Source organism: Mesoplodon mirus, assembly GCF_964341445.2.
Source record: "Mesoplodon mirus genome assembly, chromosome: 11".
Classification (NCBI taxonomy): Eukaryota; Metazoa; Chordata; class Mammalia; order Artiodactyla; family Ziphiidae; genus Mesoplodon; species Mesoplodon mirus.
The window spans coordinates 57,382,734-57,407,258 of NC_138987.1; the positions used below are offsets into that span (position 1 = coordinate 57,382,734).

Below are 24,525 nucleotides of genomic sequence, written 5' to 3' on the forward strand. Positions count from 1 at the left end.
TGGTCAGGACTCCATGCTCCCACTGCAGGGGACACGGGTTCTATCCCTGGTCGGGGAACTAAGATCCCAAATGCTGTCAGCCATGATCAAAAAAAAGAAAAGGTAAAAAAAAAATTAGCCTCATTTATAGCATTATTAGTGAAATCACGTGCTAGTTCTTTTCTTGCTAATAGATTACTATTGAACAAATGTTCACCAGTGTACCACCTAAAATCGCTACGCAGGCCAGCGGTACAGGAAATTGCTCCAGGATGACTTTGCCTTCATTTGCACATCCTGTTGGCATCCTGTTCAGTGGCCCATGCCACTCCTTTCCTTGTTTCAGCTCTGTTTCAAGTGCCTCTTACTTACCAAATGCTGGGCATTCAGGGTAGATTGAGGGGCTGGGTCCAGGGAGGTTACTAGTTATTCCTCAGGGAAGAGCTGGGCATTGTAGGGCATGGGGGAAATTCCCAGGATGCCAGGTAGCTGTGAGATGTCAGTAGGTGGTTGTTTTGGGGTCACTGATGGGTGCTAGGATCATAGTGGTAGCTTCTGGGCAGGGAAGGCATTGAAGATAGAAGTTGAGTGTAGCTGAGGGGCTCAAAAATTTTCCACAGTTACCCTAAAACATCACTCAGCAGCTGGCATCCTCCAGGAAGCCTCCTCTGATGAACAATCCTCCCCTGCTGGGGTGGGGAGTGTGGGAAAAAAACCCTCCAAACCAAAAAACAATCCTCCCCCGCCAGCCCCTCTCTAGCAGCCAGCACTGCTGCCCACTCCTCTCTGGATGCCCCTGATCCACACTTAAGACCTTGTCTGTCGGTATCATGCATTCCCCCTCAGACTGGGAGCTTTCTGAGGGCAGGGCTGGTATCTCCCCTGTCTCTCTGGATCTCCAGTACCTTAGTCCTCAGGAAAGGACGATTCTGAGTGGAGGAAGGGGGCCTGCGAAGAGAGAAGATGCCCCAGAGACAGGCTTGCCTCGGGCTGGGCTCTGTACCTGGTTGCCGCCAAGGCCATGGCAGGTGTACATGATGAGGGGCTTTCCTCCATTGTTATTCTCTCCCACATCCAGGCAATGATCCATGCCGAGGTTCTTGAGCTGCAGAATGTTGAGCAGAGAGGGCAACCAGGGGAGCACAGTTAGGAATTTTTTGGTTTGTGGTGTGGGATCCATGTGGAATAAATGTGCACGGCTGGATTCCTCCTCTGTAACTTTCCTCCTCTGCTCATTAAGGCAGACGCCTGAAGTGAATAGTAAAGTGAGGTGCAGAGCCCAGGGGTTGGGCAAGGTCAGGGTGGGCAACCTGCCAGGTCCCTGGGAGAAGCCCTAGCATATGGGAATGTCCTTAAGAGCAGTGGTTCCCAAAGTGCAATCCCCAGACCATCAGCATCACCTGAAGGCTTGTTAGAAACGCAAATTTTCAGGCCCCAACCCAGTCCTACTGAATCAACAGCCTGTGTCTTAACAGACCTTCCTGGTGATTCTGATGCATGTGAGTATTTGAGAACCGCTGCTTAGGGGTTGTTTCCTCCTTATAAGGTTTTTAGCTAGCTCTAGAAGCCCAGGGTGGCCTCTCGGTCCTCCTCCTGGATAAGGGAGCGTGGAGAGTGAAAATCAGTTGTTTGTCATCCAGCTGCGGGGTAAGTGGTCCTGAACTTGTCCCGGGGGTTCTGTGATGATGGGTAGGCACATTGGTTCTCAAGACTCACAGCTCCATAGAAGGTGGGCTTCAGGTCAGGAACAAACATCTCTGGGTAAATGTTGTGCAGGAACCAGGAAAAGTTGTGACAGTTTAGTCGTTCCCTCAGCTGCAGTCGCTCCGAAATGTCACCGAAGGATTTCTGTCAACCAAGCCAGCCCCCTAAGGGTCAGTTCCACCAGCCTTGACCTTCTTGTCTGGGTGGAAGTAGCCCAGAGTTTCTGGGACTTCTTCCTCCCAGAGTGGGTCTCCTGTTCATTCCTGCTCAGGACCAGTTGGGCCCCATATCTAATCCCAAACCCCCTGCCTTGGCTTTGGGACCCGCACCCATAGCACCACCCCCATCTCCTGTGAACTTCCAGTTTTCTCCCAGGCTTCAATTCCTAGTTTCGCAGAGTAAAGCCATTCTTCCCGTAAGAGGTTCTTCCTCCAAATCTTTTCTCCCTCCCCTCCTAAAAGATACTGGGGCTCTCCAGGCAGGGACAACAAAACCTCCTCTCCTCATTCTCTAGCCTCCAAAATAGAGCCTGGGCTCTAGCTCCCAAGGTCTGAGGGGTAAAGGCACCAGGTGGTGGAGATGGGTGGGTCTCTGTCATCATTAAGCTCTTGACCAGGGGCTGGGATTCTGCCCTTCTATTCATCTGAACACCTCCTGAGCACCCTCCCCTCTCACCTCTCGGGCCATCTTTGCTGCCTGCAGATTCCTCCTGTAGAAAATCTCCTTGTAGCTATCCATCCAGACCTCAGCCAGGCGCACTTGGTTGCGAGCAATGACACTGATGCCCTTGGGGAAGGTGTGAGGGCTCTTGGTACGGAACACGTGGCCGACCACAGAGCAGGGGATGATCTCCAGCTGGCCCCCGCACTGCCACACCTGCCGTAAGAGGATATGGGATGGGGTTTTCAGGTGGTGGGTGGGAAAACCTCCCCCCAAGCAGCTCTGTTCCATTCCCAGGGTGCCAGACCCGAGGTCCACAGACTCAGGGAAATGCTGCGCTCTCTCGCTGGAAAAAAAGACACTGACCAGGCTTCTTCCCAGGCCATAACTACACAATCTCTGGCTCTCTGATGTTGGTTTACTCTGCGTAAAGCAAACAGAAATTTGCAGGGTCCTGAGGGTTACCAGGGCCCACTTTGGAGAAGAGACAGTTGGCGAATTTTATGTACATCTACCTATTGTGAGCTCTGGCCACCTGGCTTTTTGACCTGGAATTGTGATTTTATCAGCTCACGCAGGTGTTACTAGAAACTCAAGCTCCTCCAATCGAGATCAACTTGTGACCTAATCAAAGCATCCATTCATTAATTAATAGCTACCATCAGGTGGCTTGTGGTGATCACCTGGACCTTTAGCACACTAGCTTCCTTGCAGAGAGACTGAACAGAGGTCAGAGGCTCATGGACGAGCCTAGGATCAGAACCATGGGCGCTATGGTTACTGAGCTGGTGACCCTCCTCTGTCAGAGGGCTGGTTTACGACATCCCTTCCACCTGTGTCTTCTCCTTTTTTTCGGTTTTAGATTGGGAGGTATGTTGTCATTCATTTTAGTATAACAGCAGAAGAAATACATAATCATAGCCATAGTAACAGCAGGTATCAATGGTGGGCTTGTACGTGCCAAGCACTGTGAGAGGTGACTTCATAAACAAGCTCATTTACTTGTTAATTACTCTCCACTGGATGGGGATCTGTGTAGATTTCATGAAGAGGCAAGCCTTTCTTCCAACCTAATCCTGATTTTCCTTATTCCTGGAATCCCTCAGAGTTCTGGGGCCCACCAGAATTTGGCCATCATCTTCTCCTACGGTTATGAAGAGCTTGCTGAACACAGGGGGAGGGAAACTCCTAAGGCTACCAAGGCATGAGGTCTCTGACCTGGAAAGCAGAGCCTGATTTTCCAGAAAAAGGATAGTGACTGCTTACTGACCTGTTCCACCTTCACCCTAACCCTTTTCCAACAGACATCATGAAAGATGTCACCGGTCCCCAGATGTCTGGTCCCTATGACCTCTATTATCCCTTCCCTCTGAGGAGTTCTGCCCAGTAATTTGTTCTCAGTTGTCCAATCTGACTCCCAAGGCCCTACTGCCATGGACAGGGAGGGGGCAGAGGGAGGGTGGAGCCATGACGGGAAAGAGCCACCCTTCCAAGTTCAGCTGAAGAACTGATACCCCTGCCACTGCCTAAGAGACAGGTTCTCAGGCCATCCCCTGGGACGTTGTGGTTCCCCCGCGAAGCCCTCTTCACTCTCACCCGGAAGGACATTTCCACGTTCTCCCCTCCCCAGATCTCCATCTGATTATCATAGGTACCGATGTGCTCAAAGTAGGACTTGGAGATGGAGAAGAGGCCACCAGCAAACGTCGGGGATCTGGAGAGACAGAGGGAGAAGCATGTGCATCTTCTGGGGGGAAGAGGGGCCAGAACCTGGCGTGGAAAGCTGTGAACTCACCGATGACACCTCCTAAACCCCCTCCCTCCTCCTTTCCTCTCACCTGGGATATGCAGCCCCTCTTCCACTAGCTTATGCACTTAACAAATGTTTATTGAGCTTTAATTATGTTCTCTTCACCTTCTAAGATCAGGTTGAGGAGAGATGTAATTATCATGACTCTCTTCTAAAAGGCATTCATTCACTCATTCATTCAACCAAGGATGTGTTACACACGGGCTTCCAGGGCCTGTGCTACGTGTTAGTCGTACAGAGTAAAGAGAGACAGATCTTGTCCTCTGAGAGCTCAGTGTAGTAGTTGAGGGAAAAGCCACAGTCGTTTGCTTTTTGGCAGCAAAGTTCCTAAAGCTCAGGAGATACTCGGTTATCAGAGGCTATGTGAAATTGTTTTTGGACATAGGTGCTCCCAGAAACACAGTAGGAAGCGAGGTGAAATTAAGCTCAACTTGAACTACAGGGAGCATTTGGGGGCTACAACAAGATTCTGGCTTTCAGACAAAGGCAGGGAGGCCCGGACCCATGTTTAGATAAATTGACAAAAACATCTAGAACTCAGATACCACGTTGCTCATGAGAGGGGCTGGGCTAAGGGCTGAAGGCGGGGGTGGGAGACAGGGCAGGAGTGCACACAGATCATTAGCTGTTGGCCTCTGTGCCACGCCAGGCTGGCTTGGATGGGGCTTTGCTGCCCTCAGTGGGTGGCTCCATGTGGCACAACCAAGCAGAAACCTCTGTCAGCCCAGAACCGGTCAAGGTGCTTCACACACAGCAGGGGCTCAATCAGTGTTCACTGGACTGACTGGTCAAGGCTATTACCCAGGACCTTGGTGTTACCCTATGGCTGTTGTTGTCGCCCTGAAGTTGGCTCCTGCAGCCACTTTCTGGAAGGAATTTCGGTTGGGAAACCCTCAAGCTCAAGCAAGCTTTCTGTCACTGGTTGTGGCCTCTCCCAGGGGTTCTAAGCCAGCCCAAGTAAGGCCAGGAAAGCCTCAGAGAGTCCTGGGATTCTAGATGAGCATTTTGGAACTAACCTGCTGCTTCCTTTTTAAAAAAATAATTTTATTTATTTATTTGTTTTTGGCTGCATTGGGTCTTCGTTGCTGTGCGCGGGCTTTCTCTAGTGTGACGAGTGGGGGCTACTCTTTGTTGCAGTGCGCGGGCTTCTCATTGCAGTGGCTCCTTTTGTTTTGGAGCATGGGCTCTAGGTGCCCGGGCTTCAGTAGTTGTGGCACATGGGCTCAGTAGTTGTGGCTCGCAGGCTCTAAAGCACAGGCTCAGTAGTCGTGGAGCACAGGCTTAGTTGCTCCGCGGCATGTGGGATCTTCCTGGATCAGGGATCGAACCCGTGTCCCCTGCATTGGCAGGTGGATTCTTAACCACTGTGCCACTGGGGAAGTCCCTAACCTGCTACTTCTTCAGGGTTTCCCCGACCTGGGCCTGTCTCTTGGCTTTGAGAGGTCCCTCTGACCAAGAAGCCACTGACAAATTATCTCTGAGGATAAACTCTACACGGGGAACTTTGCTGCAGACCCACAACCAACAGGCAACCTCTGGAAACACTCTGCATTTCCTGGCCTGCTTCCTAGGGTCCCCTGGGCCCTCACCTCTCCTCCTGGCCTCCCGTTGACTTTGGGAGTGGAGGAAGGGAGGGTGCTGCCTGCAGGCCTCCTGGTGGGTACTATGCAAAGTGCCTCAGGCAAGCCCTGCACGCCACCAGGGCATTTGGACCAGGGAGCAAATTAATTCCTCAAACACTGGAGCTTTGTATTCCAGTTGTATGGTCCTCGGACATCAGAGAGGGGGACATCAGTGATGGGTGGGGGTCAGGTGCCCTGTCCCTGACTGTGCCACTGTGTGCCTGGCCCCCAGCTTGGGGGAAGGGGGTTTTGTTGATGTACATCTCAAATGAACGACATCTATGAATCAAGCAGAGGGTCTACAGGGAGTTCTAATTTCTTTTCTCTCTCCTGCCTTCTCCTTTCCCCTCTGCCCCTTCTAAAGGACACAGAGCAGCTGGCTGTTCAGGATCCATGGGATTCCTTCCTGTGGCCCCCACCCGAGCCCTCTCTACTGAGGCTGTGGGCAGCATTTCTTAGGATTCGGGCATGTGCATGGGTAGAAAGCCTTCCCTTTTATCTCTGCTCACCGTATCCCCAAACTCTGCTTCCCTCCATTCCGGGTATATATATTTGGTTGACCCTTCAGTTTCCTGACCAGTATAGGAAAGCAATGGCACAGATAATCCAGAAGCAAAGGGTACTCTATAAGTCACTCCCCAACTCAGTTTAGCTGAGATGTCTGTGGTCTCTACCACCACCAACAGGCAATCTGGAGAGGGAGGGGCAGGGTGGGTGTGTGAGGGGAAGGCAAAGCCAGCTGGGCATCAAACAATGCATAAGCTTTCAAGCATCTGCCCTCTAGCTCAGGGGTTGGCAGACTGTGGCCTGTGGGCCAAAGCTGGCCTGGCTTTCTAAGGTTCTGGCAAAGAATGGTTTTTACATTTTGAAAGGATTGTTTTTTGTAGCTGGCAAAACCTAAAACATCTGCTCTCTAGCCTTTTTCCCAAAAAAGTGCAGGGCAACTGCAACACACTGTAAACTGCAGGACATTTGTCTCTTTTCCTTTAATATGTTCTCAGTCTTTTCAAAGACAGTGACCTGGGTGCACACACCACCCCCTCTTATTATAATGGCTATTTTACAATGGCCTCTACCCTCCATCTCTCTGAAAGCAGAAGTCACACCCTGCTACATGTAGGGAGGAATAAATGGGCTAAGGTGTGGAAAGCCCTTAGCCCAGGGCCTGGCACACAGAAGGTGGTGAGTGAGAGCCAGCTGCTGTGGTGAGAGGTAGGGCAGAGAGCCATGGCGGGGACACGGGCTTGGGGCCAGATTGGCGGGATGGGCATCCTTGTTCCACCGCTTTCTAGTGTATAGTCTAAGGCCAACCGTGCATCACCAGGAGCCTCAGCATTCTCACCTGCAAACCAGGCTAATCACAGTACCTCCCTCATAGGGGAGGACGATGAAATATGTCAAGTGCCTCATAGAGCACCTCATAAATGCTGACCTGAGATGGCCCAGGTCCCTGGGACCCCGCAGACCAGGATGTGGGCCCACCAGGCTACAGTACTTACTTGATGGGGTAGGTCTCACCCTTGCGTCTCTGCCTCTCATGGGAAGGTATGGTCTCCCAGCCGAAGGTCAAGCTCCAGTCAAAGTTGCCACGACTCTGGACTCGGCCCCTCTGGATGGGCTTGGAGAACTCAAAAGTGTTCAGGTCGATGGTGACGATGTTTGGACTCACCACCACTGTCTCGTCCTCGGCGATGCGAGCCAGGAGGGGCTCCAGCCAGCCGTGGAAGCACTCGCCTGCAGGCCGGCACCAGGAGGCGTCCGTTGGGGTCCTGCCCACAGCTGAGCCCGTGCCCCCCGCCCATGGGGAGCCCCAGGAGGACACGCGCTCACTCCCCAGCTGTATACAGGGAAACATGTGCAAGCTCCACGGCCACAGAGGGTGGACAGAGATCTCCCAGGACCCTCCTACTCCTGCCCTCTCCCCCTAAAAGAGGTGAAGGTGGCTTTGGAGGGGAGAATGGAGGTCTCAGGGGAGTAACACGGTGGACCCAAAGGCACAGGGAAGGCCCTGGAGGGGTGTCTTCAGGGTCTGTAGCCTATCCACTCAGTCGGCCCTCCCCACCCAAGTGTGGGTTTCACAGGGGGGTGTCCCCTCTCCCAGGGATCTCTGCACCTCACGCTTCAGCTCCAGTTGTAGAATAATCACCCCTTTGGGATTTTCGAGGAACTGCATATATGACTTGATTTAGCCTTCATTTTGTTGGTGAGTGAGGGTGGCATCCTCATCCCACTTGATAGAAGAGAAAACTGAGGCCTGGTTAGTGGCAGGGCCAGGATGCAAATCTAGGGTTTCTGACTCCAAGGCTACAGCTTCTTAGAATATGTATCACTGCTTTTAGGGAACATTTCTTTCTCTGACAGTGGTGGGGAAGTGTTTTGTTTTGGGGCAAGAAGCAGGCCTTCCTGGCCCCACGTGGCCCTGCAGGAAAGTGTCACGCCAACCAGTGCCCAGTGGCGACAGGAGGCCTCTCCGGGGGGACTGAGCTCAGAATGAGGTTCAGATGGTCGGAGAGAGGAACGCCTGGGGCTCCAGAACACACTCCCAGCAACTGTGGGGTCACCAGTTGTTTTAGGGCTGTGTGTGCCTCCTGATAACCATCCTTGGCACCGGGGTGAGAAAGGGGTAGAAGAAGCTAGGGGAGTCCCAAGCCTGCTTCGATCCTGGGATAGCAGAGCTGGAAGGGGCTCTGCTGAGGCCATGGTCCCAGCTCTTCATTCTGCCAGGGAGGGAAGGGGGACAGGGCCAGGCTGGCCCTCTTCTACTCACAGTGGGCATCCAGGAAGGTGAGCACCTCCGCCTGGGCCACGCTGGCTCCCAGCAGCCGGGCGGTGATCAGCCCCTTCCGTTCCTCCTGCCGTACCACCTTCACCACCTGCAGCTGCTTCACGTACTGTTCCAGCGGCTCCTTCAAGTACTCTGGAAGGGACAGGGTCATTGTCGCCAGCTCACCACTTTGTTGCAAACCTAATCCCCCGTGTGCACCAAGTCTGGGCGCTCTCAGGCCTCCAGCAGGCCTGCACTTTAACCCTCCCGCCCACACTGCGCTGAGCAACTCCACAGAAGCCCAAGGTTGTGGGGGTGGGGGTGGAAGGATGAGGTCCCCTGTGTGGTCCCACTGCCCGTGGCTGCCTTGCCAGGACGTTCCACCGGCTCTGTTGGGCCCATCCTGTGTCTGCTTACCGGGGCGCCTTCTCTGATGTCTGAGACAGGACCTCAGAGTTGTGTTTCTTTGGTCTCAAATCAAGTATCAACTTCTGACAAAGGCTCTCAGCCCCCCATCTTTTCAGAGCTGGGACTCGGGCCTCCCCTCCTTTCCACACCTGGGGGTTGGGGCAGTCATTTCTCCCTGTCTGAGTCCCTGTCTCCCAGGCTCTTCAGAGTAAGTCTGACAGGTAGAGTGGACACAAGTATTGATTTCTGGCTTCTGGGGCAGCAGCAAGAAGTCTCACTCTAATCCTCTTTTTAAAAAATTTTATATTTATTTATTTCTGGCTGTGTTGGGTCTTTGTTGCTGCACGCGGCCTTTCTCTAGTTGTGGCGAGCGGGGGCTGCTCTTCATTGCAGTGCGCAGGCTTCTCATTGCGGTGGTTTCCCTTGTTGCGGAGCACGGGCTCTAGGTGCACAGGCTTCAGTAGTTGTGTCTTGCAGGCTCAGCAGTTGTGTCTCACAGGCTCTAGAGCTCAGGCTTCAGTAGTTGTGGCACACGGGCTTAGTTGCTCCGTGGCATGTGGGATCTTCCTGGACCAGGGCACGAACCCATGTCCCCTGCATTGGCAGGCGGATTCTTTACCACTGCACCACCAGGAAAGCCCCTACTCTAATCCTCTTTATTACCTCCTCTGCGCATGGAATTCTTTAGGAAGATGAAAAGATGTTGAGCGGCTTTTTAATTACATTTAAAAACCATGTACCCAGCACCTCCATGAGCCAGGCACAGTGGTGTGCCTGGCCACCCAGGGAACGGGCGACGGCAGGGTAGGTGATGAGTGACCAGCCAGAGGTGGTGCAGGGCTGGGGAAGTCTCCGGGAGGGGCAACCATCCTGAATTGGAGGGGGTGGGGAAAGCGCTTTGAAGGTAGGGGTATCTGCTGAGACCTCCAGCCCCTTCTGAGAGGGGGTTCACTTCATGACTCTTGTTATTTAGTCAGAAATCCTCAGAGCATTAAATATAGCCCTATTCTAAAGCAATCCACCTTGGAACATAGTCCAAATCTTAGTGATGTTTCAGTAACTGCTGTTTTGGTTTATCTGTGCCACTGTTCTCTTCCCCACTGTGCAGAATGGAGTTGCCTGTGGTTTCAGAAGTGGTGGCGCGGGGCAGGTGTGACGGCTGACTGTGTCCTTTCTCTTGAGGGCTGTGGGATCGGCCCAGAGCTTAGGCCTCGCTCTCAACGCAGTGTCACACAAACTGGGGTCCGAAGTCAGTTTTGTGGAGGCGCGATTGATCTCTCGCTCTACTCGTTTTGTTTTTCTTTTTGGCCACACTGCGTAGAATGCGGGATCTTAGTTCCCCCGCCAGGGATCGAACCCAGGCCCCCTGCAGTGGAAACTCGGGCTCTTAAGCACTGGACCGCCGGGGAAGTCACTCTATCTCTACTTTGACACACTCACAAACACACACACACACACACAGGCAGTGCCCAAATACTTGAGCACTACTATGTGCCACTCATGGAACTAGGTGCTTCCATGTTGACTTTCTTTTTTTTGTGGTACACGGGCCTCTCACTGTTGTGGCCTCTCCCGCTGCGGACCACGGGCTCCGGACGTGCAGGCTCAGCGGCTATGGCTCATGGGCCCAGCCGCTCCGCGGCATGTGGGGTCTTCCCGGACCAGGGCACGAACCCGTGTCCCCTGCATCGGCAGGCGGACTCTCAACCACTGCGCCACCAGAGAAGCCCTTGACTTTCTTATTTAATCTTCTCTGTGAAGATTAAAGCGCTATGATATAGGGAGTATTGTCCCCAATGTTTATGAGTCAAAATTAGCCTCATTTGGCAGCTTCAGCCCAGCACTCACTTAGCAAACACCTGTGAACACGCTGCCAGGTGCCAGCCACTCTCCTGGGCAGGGAGGGCCGGGGTCTGGGTCCTGCCTTCACGGAGCTCCTAGGCTCATCCTCCAAGTACAGCCCCGAGTGCTGGCTCTAACAGGGAGGTGGGAGGATCCCCGTGCGGGAGCCTTACCTTCTCGGCACGGCTGACGGCGGACATTTCCCCTGAGAACATAACTATGCTTAGAGGAAGTTCATGGTGGTGGAGATAACCCAGGGACAAAACATCATAGGAAGTGGGTTTTGTGGTAAGAGCACGCCAAGCATTGAGCTGTGAACGTCAGGGCAGCCTGAGCTCTACAGAGCCCTTCTCCCACGCCTTCCCTCCAATCTCGGGTGGCTAGGCGGGACCTGGGAATTCTGAGCGTGAGCCTCAGGCCCTTTGACGGGGGGATGGGGGTGAGATAGCTCTCCTAAGTCATGCCCTCCCTGGACCCACTGGACATAAACCCAAGAGCTGAGTTCAGCAGAGCCGAGTGTGGAAAGACAGACGGTCCCAACCCTTCTCCCTTATGTCCCCCAGATGAGACCCTCCTCATTTAGGTTCACACCACACCACCCCAGCCCGGCTTTATTCCTCACGACTGGAGTCTATGAGACTCCTGTGACCTCCCACACATATGCCTTACTCAGTGCCATGTTTGAAATAAGATGCTCCTGGGCCTTTTTTCCTGGCCTTGCCATCTTCACTTGGATGTCTAACAAAACCACAAACCTAACACGCCTGAAATGGAGCCCCCGATTTCTTCCCTACCTGCCCTCCCTGCCTCCCCCCATGTAAATACATGGTACCAGCATCCCTCCAGCTGCTCTAAACTAGGAATCGTGCTGGATTCTCCCCCTCTCCCCCTCCACAAACAGTCCTTCAGCAAATACGGCCAGTTCTCTCTCTCCATCCCCACCGTCACTGCAGCAATCATGTCTTAAGTGGTCTCCCGGCCTCTACTCTACACTCCTCTTCCCAATCTAGTCATGACGTAGCAGCCACAGTGAGTTCTCTCTTAAAACTATAAATCACATCATGTCACTACGGTGGTTTAAAATTGCACTTAAAAAACGAATCCTGGGCTTCCTTGGTGGCGCAGTGGTTGAGAGCCCGCCTGCCGATGCAGGGGACACGGGTTCGTGCCCCAGTCCGGGAAGATCCCACATGCCGCGGAGCGGCTGGGCCCGTGAGCCATGGCTGCTGAGCCTGCACGTCTGGAGCCTGTGCTCCGCAACGGGAGAGGCCGCAGCAGTGAGAGGCCCGCGTACTGCAAAAAAAAAAAAAAAAAAAAAAAACCCCACCGAATCCAAACAGTATGATGGTTCCTCAAAAAATTAAACAAAGAACTACCATATGATCCAGTAATTCCACTTCTGGGTATACAGCCAAAATAATTGAAAGCAGGGACTCAAAAAAATATTTGTACAGCCATGTTGATAGCAGCATTATTCACAACAGTCAAAAATGTGGAAACGATCCAAATGTCCATGGGTGGATGAATGAATAAACAAAGGTGGTCTACACAAACAATGGTATACTCAGCCTTAAAAAGGAAGCAAATTCCGACATGTGACAACATGGATGAACTTTGAAGACTTTATGCTAAGTGAAATAAGCCAGACACAAAAGGTCACATACTGTATGATGCCACCTATACAAGGTACCTCCAGTAGTAAAATTCATAGACAGAAAGTAGAATGGGGGCTGCCAGGGGTTGGGGGGCTAGGGAATGGGGAGTTATTGTTTAATGGGCATAGAGTTTCAATTTGGGAAGATGAAAGAGTTCTGGTGATGGTTTCACAACAATGAGAATGTATTTAATGCCACTGAATGGTACATTTAAAACCGGTTAAGGGCTTCCCTGGTGGCGCAGTGGTTGGGAGTCCACCTGCCGATGCAGGGGACGTGGTTTCGTGCCCCGGTCCGGGAAGATCCCACATGCCGTGGAGCGGCTGGGCCCGTGAGCCATGGCCTCTGAGCCTGCGCGTTCGGAGCCTGTGCTCCGCAACGGGAGTGGCCGCAGCAGTGGGAGGCCCGTGTACCGCAAAAAAAAAAAAAAAAAAAAAAAAAACGGTTAAGATGGTAAATTTTATGTATATTTTACCACACACATTCAAAAATCTAAACACTACACTACTGCTTAAAAAGGTCTTGTGATTCCGTTCTGCTCACCTTTGTAAACTCACTTTGTACCAGTGCTGTTTCTGCTTCCTTGCTCACTTCTCTGCAGCCATCCTGACCTTATTTCTGCCCCATTAACACACTAAGCCTCAGGGCCTTTGTGCTGGCTGTTCCCTTTGTGGGGAGCACTCAGAGTAGCCTTTCTTGGCTACTCTGACTAAAAAAGCTGCCTAATTACTGAGTAGCCCATCACCTGCATTCTTATTTTTCTTCTAATTTAATTTCTTCATAGCACTTACTATTATCTGCAATTATTATTTTCTGTCTTTCCCATTAAAAAAGTAAGCTCTAAAAAGACAGACACCTTGTTCAACTGTTCACTGTTATATCCCTGGAGCCTGCCCAGGGTCTGGTGCTCAGTAGGTACTGATAAATACTTATTAAGCATATCAGTGAACTGCCTTTATTTACACTTCTCTTGTGGACTCTCCCCCTCTTCTTTGGCTGCTGAAAAATCTAGAAAAGAAAAACAAAACAGAAAGCCTTTCTTGTAGGGAGGACTTCCTCTCTTAACTTTTCCTCTCTCATTTTATGCTGTTTTCATTTCATGCCCATCTATACTCTATCCAGCCTCAAATCGAACTGCAATGGGGAAATTTTTCTTGATTAATCCTTTTGCAAGGAGAACAGGAGAAGGGAACGAGTGTAACACCCTTTGGGCGTATCCTACAATCCTCCTGCCCAGAAGGAACATTTAGACACTGGGCTATGTTTTCGAACCCAAATCAAGACTCATTATCGGCCTCTTTCCATCTCCCAGCGTGAGGATTAAACTGGCAGGTGAAACTGACATGCGGGAATAGCAGAATTTCTTTATGGGAAGAAAATATTGAATGGAAACTTTCCTAGAAAATCCAGGACATAGAGTTACTCCTATAGCATAGAGACATCTTCCTATGTTATAAAACAAGGACAGAGGTAAGAAATAGCAGTAATAAAGCAACTTTACCTGTTAGAATAGACACTGGAAGTTGTAATTCAACTAGAATTGGGGGCTTTGAATAATTCCTGACTTGTATTACTGGTGTCTCTTAGGAGTTGAGGGGGCCACGAGAGGAACTGCCACTCACTTCAGTTCTGACCGGCCAGGGGAGATGGCAGTGGGGAAAATCGTGGGCTAATCCAAAGCGCTCCCAATGTCTCCTCCCCTGCGTTTCTCACAGTGTGTTTCCTGACTTCAGGGCCGCCCCTCCTCTCCTTTCCTTTCCCTGCGGATCCCTCTTCCCTTCCTACAGCCCCTCTCCCAGGCCAACCCTGTCTCCCCACTCCTCCTCTCTCCTTGAGGAACTTGCTCACAGAGGATCCTGTTCATATCTCGGCTCTCTGGGTCCTTTGTAAGTGTCTGATTTCCTCCCAACCATCTAGCGAATTCCCACAGGAGGGAGGCATAGGTTCTACTCAGCCTCCCTGCCAAGGGCAGGGCAGGGCTTTGGACAAGGGGTTGCCCTGTCTGGGGCATGGTAGATTGACAGGCTTGGGGGGGGCAGTTTTTAGGAGCTTGTGGAATGTGCCAGACCAAGAGTGGACCTCGGCTGCTGACCTGGCCGTGCAGGAGGGAAGTCTGTGCCTGGGGACGGACTGTGAAGTGGGAAAGAAAAAGTTCCCCAGCCTGGCACAGGGCCTCTTTCTGATACCGACCCCCAGTATCAAACGCCTGTACACTTGTGGCCAAACCGTGCTGCCGGGCACCTGGATAGGAGGACAGAGAGCAAAGACATTGAATTTCAGCAGAGACACAGCCATTGTTTGTGTGTGTGTATAATGAGAGCCAGGTGATCTGATCAAACGGTCAAACGTGTGGGAAATTTTATCCCACCGTGGACTGCAGAGATTTCTGACCATGGATCTGAGGGTATTTTTCTTTCTTTGCTGAACTGAACATTGCTGAAAGTATCTCTAGAGTCCCAAAGCCCTCAAGGTAGGGTGGTTTATCCCGGGGTCCACAAATTCCCTGGAATTACATGCACAAATGTGGGTGTGTGCACACTTGTGGCAGCTGTGCACTGTTCTAGAGAGAGGGGCATAGCTTTTTTTTTTTTTTTTTCTTTTTTGCAGTACGCAGGCCTCTCACTGTTGTGGCCTCTCCCGCTGCGGAGCACAGGCTCCGGACGCGGAGGCTCAGCGGCCATGGCTCACGGGCCCAGCCGCTCCGCGGCATGCGGGATCTTCCCGGACCGGGGCACGAACCCGTGTCCCCTGCATCGGCAGGCGGACTCTCAACCACTGCACCACCAGGGAAGCCCAGGGGCATAGCTTTTAACAGATTGTCAAAGGAGGCCAGGACCCAGGAAACTAAGAATGGCTGGTTTCGGTTTTTCAGGCAGGTGATTCCGAGATGCTGGAGCTGGCTGTATGAGAGAGTCCAGGGCAACAAGGGAGAGGCCACCAGAAGGAACCGGAACAGGTCGGGTGGCCCGAGAGGGGCGGGCTCTTTGCCAAGCCCACCCTACTAGGCACAGGCCACTCTGCCCTTTCAAAGCTGTCCGTGGCAGCCAGGCACTACATCACTGGCTGGCCTGGTCAGAGGAACTGCCCATCTGTGCTTTAGGGATGTACACAATTCTGAGTGACAAGTTGAAACTGTTTAGAACTTCCACCACATGGGATTCAAGGGAAGAAGCTTCTGAGGGATGGGCTGCTCAGGGTTGTGGGGAGAAGGGTTATGAGAGCCCAGTTTGAGAGGAAGGGCAGCTGATACACTGGTTCCCACTCCTTACACACAACCTGCTGCTACGGAGATTCCCCGGAGGCCATTCTCAAGCCCCAACCCTCTCCGCCAAACTCTCTGCCCCTCCCTTTCCAGAAGCTAATCTCTCTGCTCTTTATCCACCAGACCCTTTCACTGCATCGCTGATACTTGTCTGCTTTTGCTTTGTAAGTACTGCTAGGTGTCTGTCCTTCCCGGGGAAATGTGAGCTCCCTGAAGAAATGGACTCAACAGTGCCCATACTCAGCTCCTCCTCGCACGGCCCTCCCCGGCCCTAGTCCTCTTCCCCAGAGGACAGGAGGGGGCTGGGGGAGAGGAGGGGGCGTCAGCAGCTCCACTGGAGGGGCCGCTCAGTTCCTGCCCTCGATACGGGAGCATGGGCACAGGAAGCCAACCCGGGAGAGCCCCAGCCCCCATGTGCCACCTGGGAGGAGGGCTCAGCTCCTGGAGGACCCCAGTCTACCGATGCATGGGTCTCGCAGTCCCTTTCCTAGTTCTGGCCCCAGCATCCCATGCCCAAGTGATTTATGAACTTCCTCTCTGGACTCGGGATCCTCTTCCTCTCTTCCTGACAATTACCCTCCCCAAAGCTGCCATCCTTCTGAGAGAAGGTCACTCTCCAGCTTAAGCACCTTCAGTGATACCTCGTTTTATTCCCGCCCCCCAATAAATACTTTTAGCACCACATGGATTTCATTCAACATCTTTTTAGTGTCATTTCCCACAGCACAAACACACTGATGTTTTTCTTTTTAGTGTCATTTCCCACAGCACAAACACACTGATGTTTTTTCCGGAAGTTCTCTCTTCCAGGACTGCCCTTCAACACCTCTTCTCTCCCTAAACCCTTGGGCTTTCAGGCGCCGCTCTAATCTGGCCTCCATGGTGGATGGCCCCAGCCATGCCACACAGAAATAACACCTCCCATAGCGCCTTGCTCCCATACAAAGAATAAAATGAAACTAATGCACACGGAGCTCTTACTCGAGACGAAGTGCTCTGTAGCGCATGAATGATCTCATCTACCACCTATCTCTGAGCCCTCGGCCGCCATTGTCTTCATTTTTAGAAGAGGGGACTGAGGTTCAGAGAGGCTAAGTGTCTTGCCCAAGGTCACAGAGCTAGGAAGAGTCAGAGCTGGGACGTGAGTTCCTGGGTGTCAGACTCTCAAGTCCATGCCTTTTCATGTCCGTTGGGGTGTGTTACAGGCCACACCATTGTGGCTGGTGTTGTTAGCAGTCATCTGACTACGGGGGCTGTTAGCCTACTCAGGGCAAGATCTGTCTCATTTGTCTTTTCTTTTGGCCACATGGCACGTGGGATCTTAGTGCCAGGACCAGGGATCGAACCTGAGCCCCCTGCATTGGAGGTGTGGAGTCTTACCCACTGGACCGCCAGGGAAGTCCCTCATTTGTCATTTGTCATACTATCCCCTATGCCTAAGTCAGCGCCAGGCACAAAGTACTCCGTAGATGTTTCTGGAATTTCTTTGAATGGTGGAAGTTTGGCGAGCAACCTCACTTGTCTATTACCAACTATAGCAAAGGGCTTCTGAGGTGGAATCTTCAAGAGCAAAGGAATGGTCTGGCAGGTAGGAAACAGAGGGAAGGCCGTCCCCACCCTCTGCCCTGCCCTGCCCTCTCCTGGCATTTCTAACTTGGGGTTGGGCTTGGCAGCTCTAAGGGAGTCCTTGAAGCCAGAACTGCTAAGCTTTTGGAGCTTTTGGGGTAAAATGTGAATGAAGCTTGGGCTCTAGAAATGTGGTCTACCTGCCCCCTGGCCCCCACCTGCCTTCTTCCTGCTCCTAGCCTCTAGGATGAGCTGTGATGCCAGACAACAGGCCATGAGGCAGTGCCTGTTCCCTCAGGAGCACCTGCCCTCTTTCACAGAATACCAGGGGAGACCCCAGGCCTCTCCTTGGGGGGCCCCTTCGCCTCACCTTCCGTGCTGGCATCATCCACCAGTATGATCTCCTTCAGCAGGATGGCTGGGGTGGTGTGCAGGACACTGTACACCGTCCGCAGCAGCGTGGACCAGGCCTCATTGTGGAACACAATGATGACACTGGTGGCAGGCAGTGGGGGACAGCGCCGGAACTTCTGGTCGACACATCTGCAAGGGTGAACGTGTAGATACAGCTCTCCAGGTCCCTGGGAGTTCCGGGGGCAGGGAGGGCTCGGTCCACAGATTCCTATAACCATCCTTTGCTCCTTGGATCCCCCAGCCTCCATTCCCCATTGGAGCTGGGAATAGCTGCTCCCTGTTTCCAGCTTCCCCACTATTTGCCACCTACTCTGAGCCTCTGCATAGGTCCTAACCAACCCACTCCAAAACCTGTCTTCCCCAGAGCTGTCTTGGTGCCCCAGCGGTGATGCCGAGGGCATCCCCCTCACTTCTCTCATCTGCTCTAGGAGTTCCCAGGGCTGACTCTCTCTTCCTCAGTGATATGTGTGCTGCATAAAGTGTAATCCAGTCCAGAGGTCCCAGAGAGTAAGTAATAAAAGGCAACTCTGACATCTGAGAAAAGTGACTACAATTTCCATACTCAATAAGAGGAAAAGGCTTTTCTCTTTACAATGTACAGTTTCTCTCTAATCCATTTCCTCATGAATTCCCTGGAATCTGATACTATTATCACAAAAAATTTCCTGTGACCTTTTCTCTATCCTCATCCGCTCCAGCCACTCTGTGGCACTTGGCCACATTGCCACCCTCTCTGACACGCCATCTCAGCTGGGGGCAGGAATGTGTGAATGCTGGATCTCAAGGAGTCATGTGGCCTAATGACCTTTTTTTTTTTTTTTTAATCATTATGCTTTTAAAAAATATATATTTATTTTATTCATTTATTTTGTTGTGACAGGTCTTAGTTGCGGCTTGTGGGCTCTTTAGTTGTGGCACATGGGCTCCTTGGTTGCAGCAGGTGGGCTCCTTAGCTGTGGCATGCGAACTCTTAGTTCTTAGAGAGAAACTGTACATTGTGTGGCATGCATGTGGGATCTAGTTCCCTGACCAGGGATCAAACCCAGGCCCCCTGCATTGGGAGCATGGAGTCTTAACCACTGCGCCACCAGGGAAGCCCCCTGATGCCCTTTCTTAACCCCCTCTGCTGATCAGAGAGATTTCTCAGGGGCCTTCCAGAGGAGACTCCCAGACTTCCTCCACTGGCTGCCCTCATGCCACTGCCCTTCCCTGCTAGGAGCCCTGATAACTTGGGGTGGTTCCATGTTCTAGGCCTCCAATACTAGGTCCTAGTCTGAGGAACCCCAGGTTCAAAGTCCTAAAGAATCATGAACTTGAGGACGGGAACTGCCATGTGAGAAAAGGCCAAAAAGGGTATTACTCTTGAGTTGGGAATGACAAAGTCTACATGAGAAAGACACAAAACCTTTGACGTGAGGACAGTATGAACACAGACTGAAGTGGCTACGGCTCAAAGATCTAAGAACTGGTTGACTGCCTGGGATTGAAAGTACAAACAGCTTCAAATAAAGATTGGAGTGAATTCTTGGCCCTGTGAGTCTTCACTGAAAGAAACCAGGAAGTGTGGGGATAATCCTGACCATTAGGGCTGCTGTTGGGAAATGCCCTTTGCCAAGAGCTCAGCAGCAGAGTCCTGCGGTCTCTCGGGCAGGCCTCAGCATGGGGCAAGGCCACCGAATATGTGGCCTGCAGTCAGTCAGGCCTTCCCCGTCACCCCTAGGCCAGGTCTGGTCCCAGCCCGGACAGAGGTCCTTTTTCTGTACCGTCACCTTCACAATTGTGTTTCATTCTCATAGGTCTCCCTGAGCCTCTGGCCTGACCATAATATGAACCCCACACAAAATCTTTGACGTGAGGACAGGATACAAAACCTTTTTGTATCAAAAGATACAAAATCTTTTGTACCCTGGGATAAGGGCAATTGATTAAGAAAAGTGAGGGCTTAGAGGAAATCCTTGCCCATACTCTAAAATCCCTGTCAGCCCTTTACCTGGCACTCAGCCCGTGGCCATGGCCATACCAGCCACGCCTTCGGCAGAGCCCTGGCCTCACCCCAGGACACGGCGCTACTTACTCAGGGGGTCGGGTGTCCGGGCCCAGGGCCCTCTGCAGGGAGATGCGGTCACTGGCAAAGGCATTGAAGCAGTGCTTCTTATAGCCCTCTTCCTTTTCCTGGGTCTCCTGGGGCGTCCACTCTTTCTTCTGAAATGCTTTCCCATCTGCCCCAGGGCCATTGGGGTCCTGTGGTGGCCGTTCCCAGAAGGGTTTCAGCTCAGCTGGGGCATAGAACTCGGGGAGGCAGGTCCGGTTTGTGGAAGCCAGTGTCTGCTGGGGCTCCGGAGCCCTGATCTGGAACTTGGGCATTGAATCCCTGAGGTTGTGCACGGCCCCCAGCATGAGGTCCAGGACATGATCCTTCTGGCTCACCAAGGACTTCAGCCATGGTTTCTCTGTGGCCTGCTCCCTGCCGCTTACATCCCTCTGCAGGATGAAGAGGAAGAGCACAAAGGCGCTGCCCACCATGGCCAGGCGCACGGCCATGTGGCGTCTGCGGAGCAGCCTCATTCTCTGGAACCGATGGGAACCCCAGCTGGGTCAGCTCCAAGTGCTGGCCCGGCCCTGGAAATAGCCTGATGTGTCGTGGTGGCCACACCCTGGGGCCTCGGCCTGAGAAGGGGGGGGATGAGAGAGAGAAGTGACCCAAGGCAGTGGTGGGGAGGGAGTCAGGGGATTCGGGTTTCGCGTCCAGCTTCTGCTGCTGAATGGTGACATCACCTTAGCCCAGTCACGTCACTTTCCTGCACCTAAATTTCCTCCATCCAGAAAATGAGGAAAATGGACTCTGTTTCTTTTCTGCCCTAAGATTCTGACATTCATGGATCTAGAATAATTGGAACACTGCAACTCTACATGAAGAGATTTAATCAACTTAACCACTTTGAGAAACAATTTGGCATTCTCTAGAAAAACTTAAAATGTACATACCCTATGACCCCACAGTTCCTCTCCTGGTTTTACATCCCAGATAAACTCTGGCGCACGTATGCCAGGAGGCATGCACAAGAACATTTCTAGCAGCACTGACGAAAAAGGCAAAAATCAGAAACAATCCAAATGTCTGTCAGCGTTATAATGAATAAATAGCGTGAAATATCCACAGCACAGAGGACTGCACAGCAGTGACAAAGAATGAACCACTTCTACATGCCACAACTTGGATGCAATGTTGAGTGAAAAAAATCACGTTGCAGGAAGATATATCCAGTGCTTGCTTCGGCAGCACATATACTAACATTGGAACGATACAGAGAAGATTAGCATGGCCCCTGCGCAAGGATGACACGCAAATCTGTGAAACGTTCCATATATTTTGCAGCACTATAGCCAGGACATGGAAGCAACCTAAGTGTCCATCGACAGATGAATGGATAAAGAAGATGTGGCACATTTATACAATGGAATATTACTCGGCCATAAAAAGAAACGAAATTGAGCTATTTGTAATGAGGTGGATGGACCTAGAGTCTGTCATACAGAGTGAAGCAAGTCAGAAAGAGAAAAACAAATACCGTATGCTAACACATATATATGGAATCTAAACAAACAAATAAAAAAGGTTCTGAAGAACCTAGGGGCAGAACAGAAATAAAGACACAGATGTAGAGAATTGGACAGATGTAGACACAGATGTTGAGGACACGGGGAGGGGGAAGGGTAAGCTTGGACGAAGTGAGAGAGAGGCATGGACATATATACACTACCAAATGTAAAACAGATAGCTAGTGGGAAGCAGCTGCATAACACAGGGAGATCAGCTCAGTGCTTTGTGACCACCTAGAGGGGTGGGATAGGGAGGATGGGAGGGAGATGCAAGAGGGAGGGGATATGGGGATATATGTATATGTACAGCTGATTCACTTTTTTACGCAGCAGAAACTAACACACCATTGTAAAGCAATTATACTCCAATAAAGATGTTAAAAAGAAAGATACATCCAGTATGATTCCATTTATAGAAAAGTTAAAAACACATAAAACTAAGCAACATATGTTTTATGAATACAAAAATGAATATGTGTGGGACTTCCCTGGAGGTCCAGTGGTTAGGACTCCACGATTTCACTGCCATGGCCCCGGGTTCAATTCCTAGTTGGGGAACTAAGATTCCCACAAGCCAAGAGGACTGGCCAAAGAAAAAGAAAAGAATATGTGGTAGAGCTACACATAAAGAAAACTAAAGAAACAGTGAAACCAAAGTTTCTGAAGAGGGAGGAAAGATATGGGAATAAAGGCATGCAGGGGACTTCGAAGTGAAGTGATTTTTTTTTAAAGTGGATGGTGGCGGGACTTCCCTGGTGATCCAGTGGGTAAGACTCCTCGCTCCCAATGCAGGGGGCACAGGTTTGATCACTGGTCAGGGAACTAGATCCCGCATACATGCTGCTACTAAGAAGTCTGCATCTGTAACTAAAGATCCCTCATGCCGCAACTAAACAAGTTCCTGCGTGCTGCGACTAAAAAAGATCCCGAGTGCCTCAACTAAGACCCTGAGCAGCCTAAATAAATATTAAAAAAAATAGTGGATGGTGGTTGCTGGTGGCACTGCTCTACTTTGTACCCTACACATATTTTATAAATATTCGTCTGTATCTGCTCATATTTAATAAAAAAAACCCTTTTTTAAAATCTAAGATTCTAATGATAGCACCTTCTGGCAGGAACATGGCTTCCAGCATCTACCCCCATGTACGTGGTCCCAGACCTCAGAGGAAGAGTGATTGTAAAACTTTCTGTACACAGCTCTGCAAGTATAAGGCTCAGGGGTTAAGGACTAGACAATGATGGCAACAAACCTGGGCACAAATTCTGGATCTGCCGCTTCTAATAATAACAGCACCTACTTCCTAGGGTTGTTTGTTGTAAGCACTAAGTTCAATGAAATAATTCGTGGAAAAAGCTTAGCAGTCTCTGCACCCAGTAAGTGCTCTAAAAGTGTTAGTTTCTATCAGTAGCAGCTGTGTGACCCTTGGGCAAATGATTTAATCTAAGCCTCAACTTCCTCATCTATAAAGTGGGGGTAACTAATACCTAACCCACAGAGTGGTGGGAAGGGTTAAATCAGAAATAATGTATGTAAAATACTCAGCAGAGCGTGTGGCACAGACTCAGCCTTCAATTAGTTCTATCATTATCATTAATAAATCCCTGCTCAGTTTCCCAGGAATTATCCTTAAACACCTGGTCCTTGGCCAAAGCCACACTCCTTACTCTGTCGTACTTAGAAGTAACTCCAGCTGAGCTGCGCTGTTATTTAAACATACAAGCTGCTGCCTATGGAGAAGCCTGGTGTTCGGAGTCTCACTTGGATCCACTTGGGGCACACGTGGCTGTCATGATATCCAGGGGGAACGGGGTCACTTTGGGTAGGGGGGAGACAGGTCGTTTTCTTTCTTTTTTCTTTTTCTTTTTTTTGCGGTACGCGGGTCTCTCACTGCCGTGGCCTCTCCCATTGCGGAGCACAGGCTCTGGACGCGCAGGCTCAGCGGCCACGGCTCAGGGGCCCAGCCGCTCCGCGGCACGTGGGATCTTCCCGGACCGGGGCACGAACCCGCGTCCCCTGCATCGGCAGGCAGACTCTCAACCACTGCGCCACCAGGGAAGCCCAGGTCGTTTTCTTTTAAAACGTCAGATGCAGCAGCAGAAGCAGCAGCAAAGATCAAATCAAATCCAATCTCTTTGAGTGTCTATTTTATATTAGGCGTTGTCTGGGAGACAGAAGAGGTTTGTTCATTGTGCCAGTATTGACTGAGTTCCTGCTTCATGCCAGGTGAAGATCCCTGAAGATCCCTGATATGAAGATCTCCTTCATATCAGATGGAGGAGATACAGAGGTGAGCAAGCCCAGCCTTCAAGGAGCGTACAGTCAACTGGGGGAGTCAAATTTTAAACAGAGAGGGCTTCCCTGGTGGCGCAGTGGTTACGAGTCCGCCTGCCGATGCAGGGGACACGGGTTCGTGCCCCGGTCCGGGAAGATCCCACATGCCGTGGAGCGGCTGGGACCGTGAGCCATGGCCGCTGAGCCTGCGCGCCTGGAGCCTGTGCTCCGCAACGGGAGAGGCCACAACAATGAGAGGCCACCGTACCGCAAAAAAAAAAAAAAAAAAAAAAAAAAATTTTAAACAGAGATCACCCAGTGAGAAGACAGCACGAGAGAGGCACCCTCGGGGGCTGAAGGAGAGAGGATGGAGTCATGTCAGCCAGTGGAGGAGGGTGATGTTTGTGAAGTCCCTCAGGGGAGAAGCTCGGGCTGAGCACTAACCCACAAGTAGGGGTTGGCCAGTGAGGTGAGCACATTTCATGCAGAGGGAACAGCACATAGAAAGCCGTAGAGGCAGGAGACAGCATGGCGCACCACAGAATTCCAAGTAGTTTGGTTTGGTGGGAGTATGAAGCCTGATGGGAGTAGCAAATGATGGGTCTGGAGTGGTGGCTGAAACCAAGCCATCATGGCAAGGAGTTTGCCCTTGACCTGAGGTATGGGGAGCAGTAAAGGGTTAGTGGGAGCCCAGCATTACAGGAAGTGTAGTAGGACAGCTGGTGGAGCGTGTCCAGGAGACCTACCTGACTGGCAGCTGGATGGCCAGTTAAGAGGAGCTTGGGGGTCTGACCCGTGATAGCAGCAATATGGATAAGGAGGGAAGATATGGTGTTAGGAAAACTCCCTTGGGTGATGGGGTGGGACAATTCATCCCAACTGGGACACAGACGGACACACGGAGGTGTGAGACCATCCCTCTCCCCATGGGATTTTAAAATCTAGTTAGAGAACAAGAACCGCT

General features: G+C 51.4%; 1 protein-coding gene across 1 annotated transcript in view; it reads right to left on the reverse strand.

Moving 5' to 3' along the window:
• GALNT6 (polypeptide N-acetylgalactosaminyltransferase 6) overlaps positions 1-24,525 on the reverse strand; it is a 36,148-nt gene that overhangs the window by 3,419 nt on the left and 8,204 nt on the right. The window contains exons 3-10 of the mRNA XM_082636787.1: positions 19,761-20,353; positions 17,643-17,815; positions 8,543-8,692; positions 7,275-7,509; positions 3,940-4,057; positions 2,359-2,559; positions 1,696-1,827; positions 983-1,084 (exon numbers count right to left, since the gene is read on the reverse strand). Of these exons, the coding sequence (XP_082492913.1) occupies positions 983-1,084; positions 1,696-1,827; positions 2,359-2,559; positions 3,940-4,057; positions 7,275-7,509; positions 8,543-8,692; positions 17,643-17,815; positions 19,761-20,251 (1,602 nt within the window). The 5' untranslated portion in view covers positions 20,252-20,353. The remainder of the gene's footprint in view (positions 1-982; positions 1,085-1,695; positions 1,828-2,358; positions 2,560-3,939; positions 4,058-7,274; positions 7,510-8,542; positions 8,693-17,642; positions 17,816-19,760; positions 20,354-24,525) is intronic.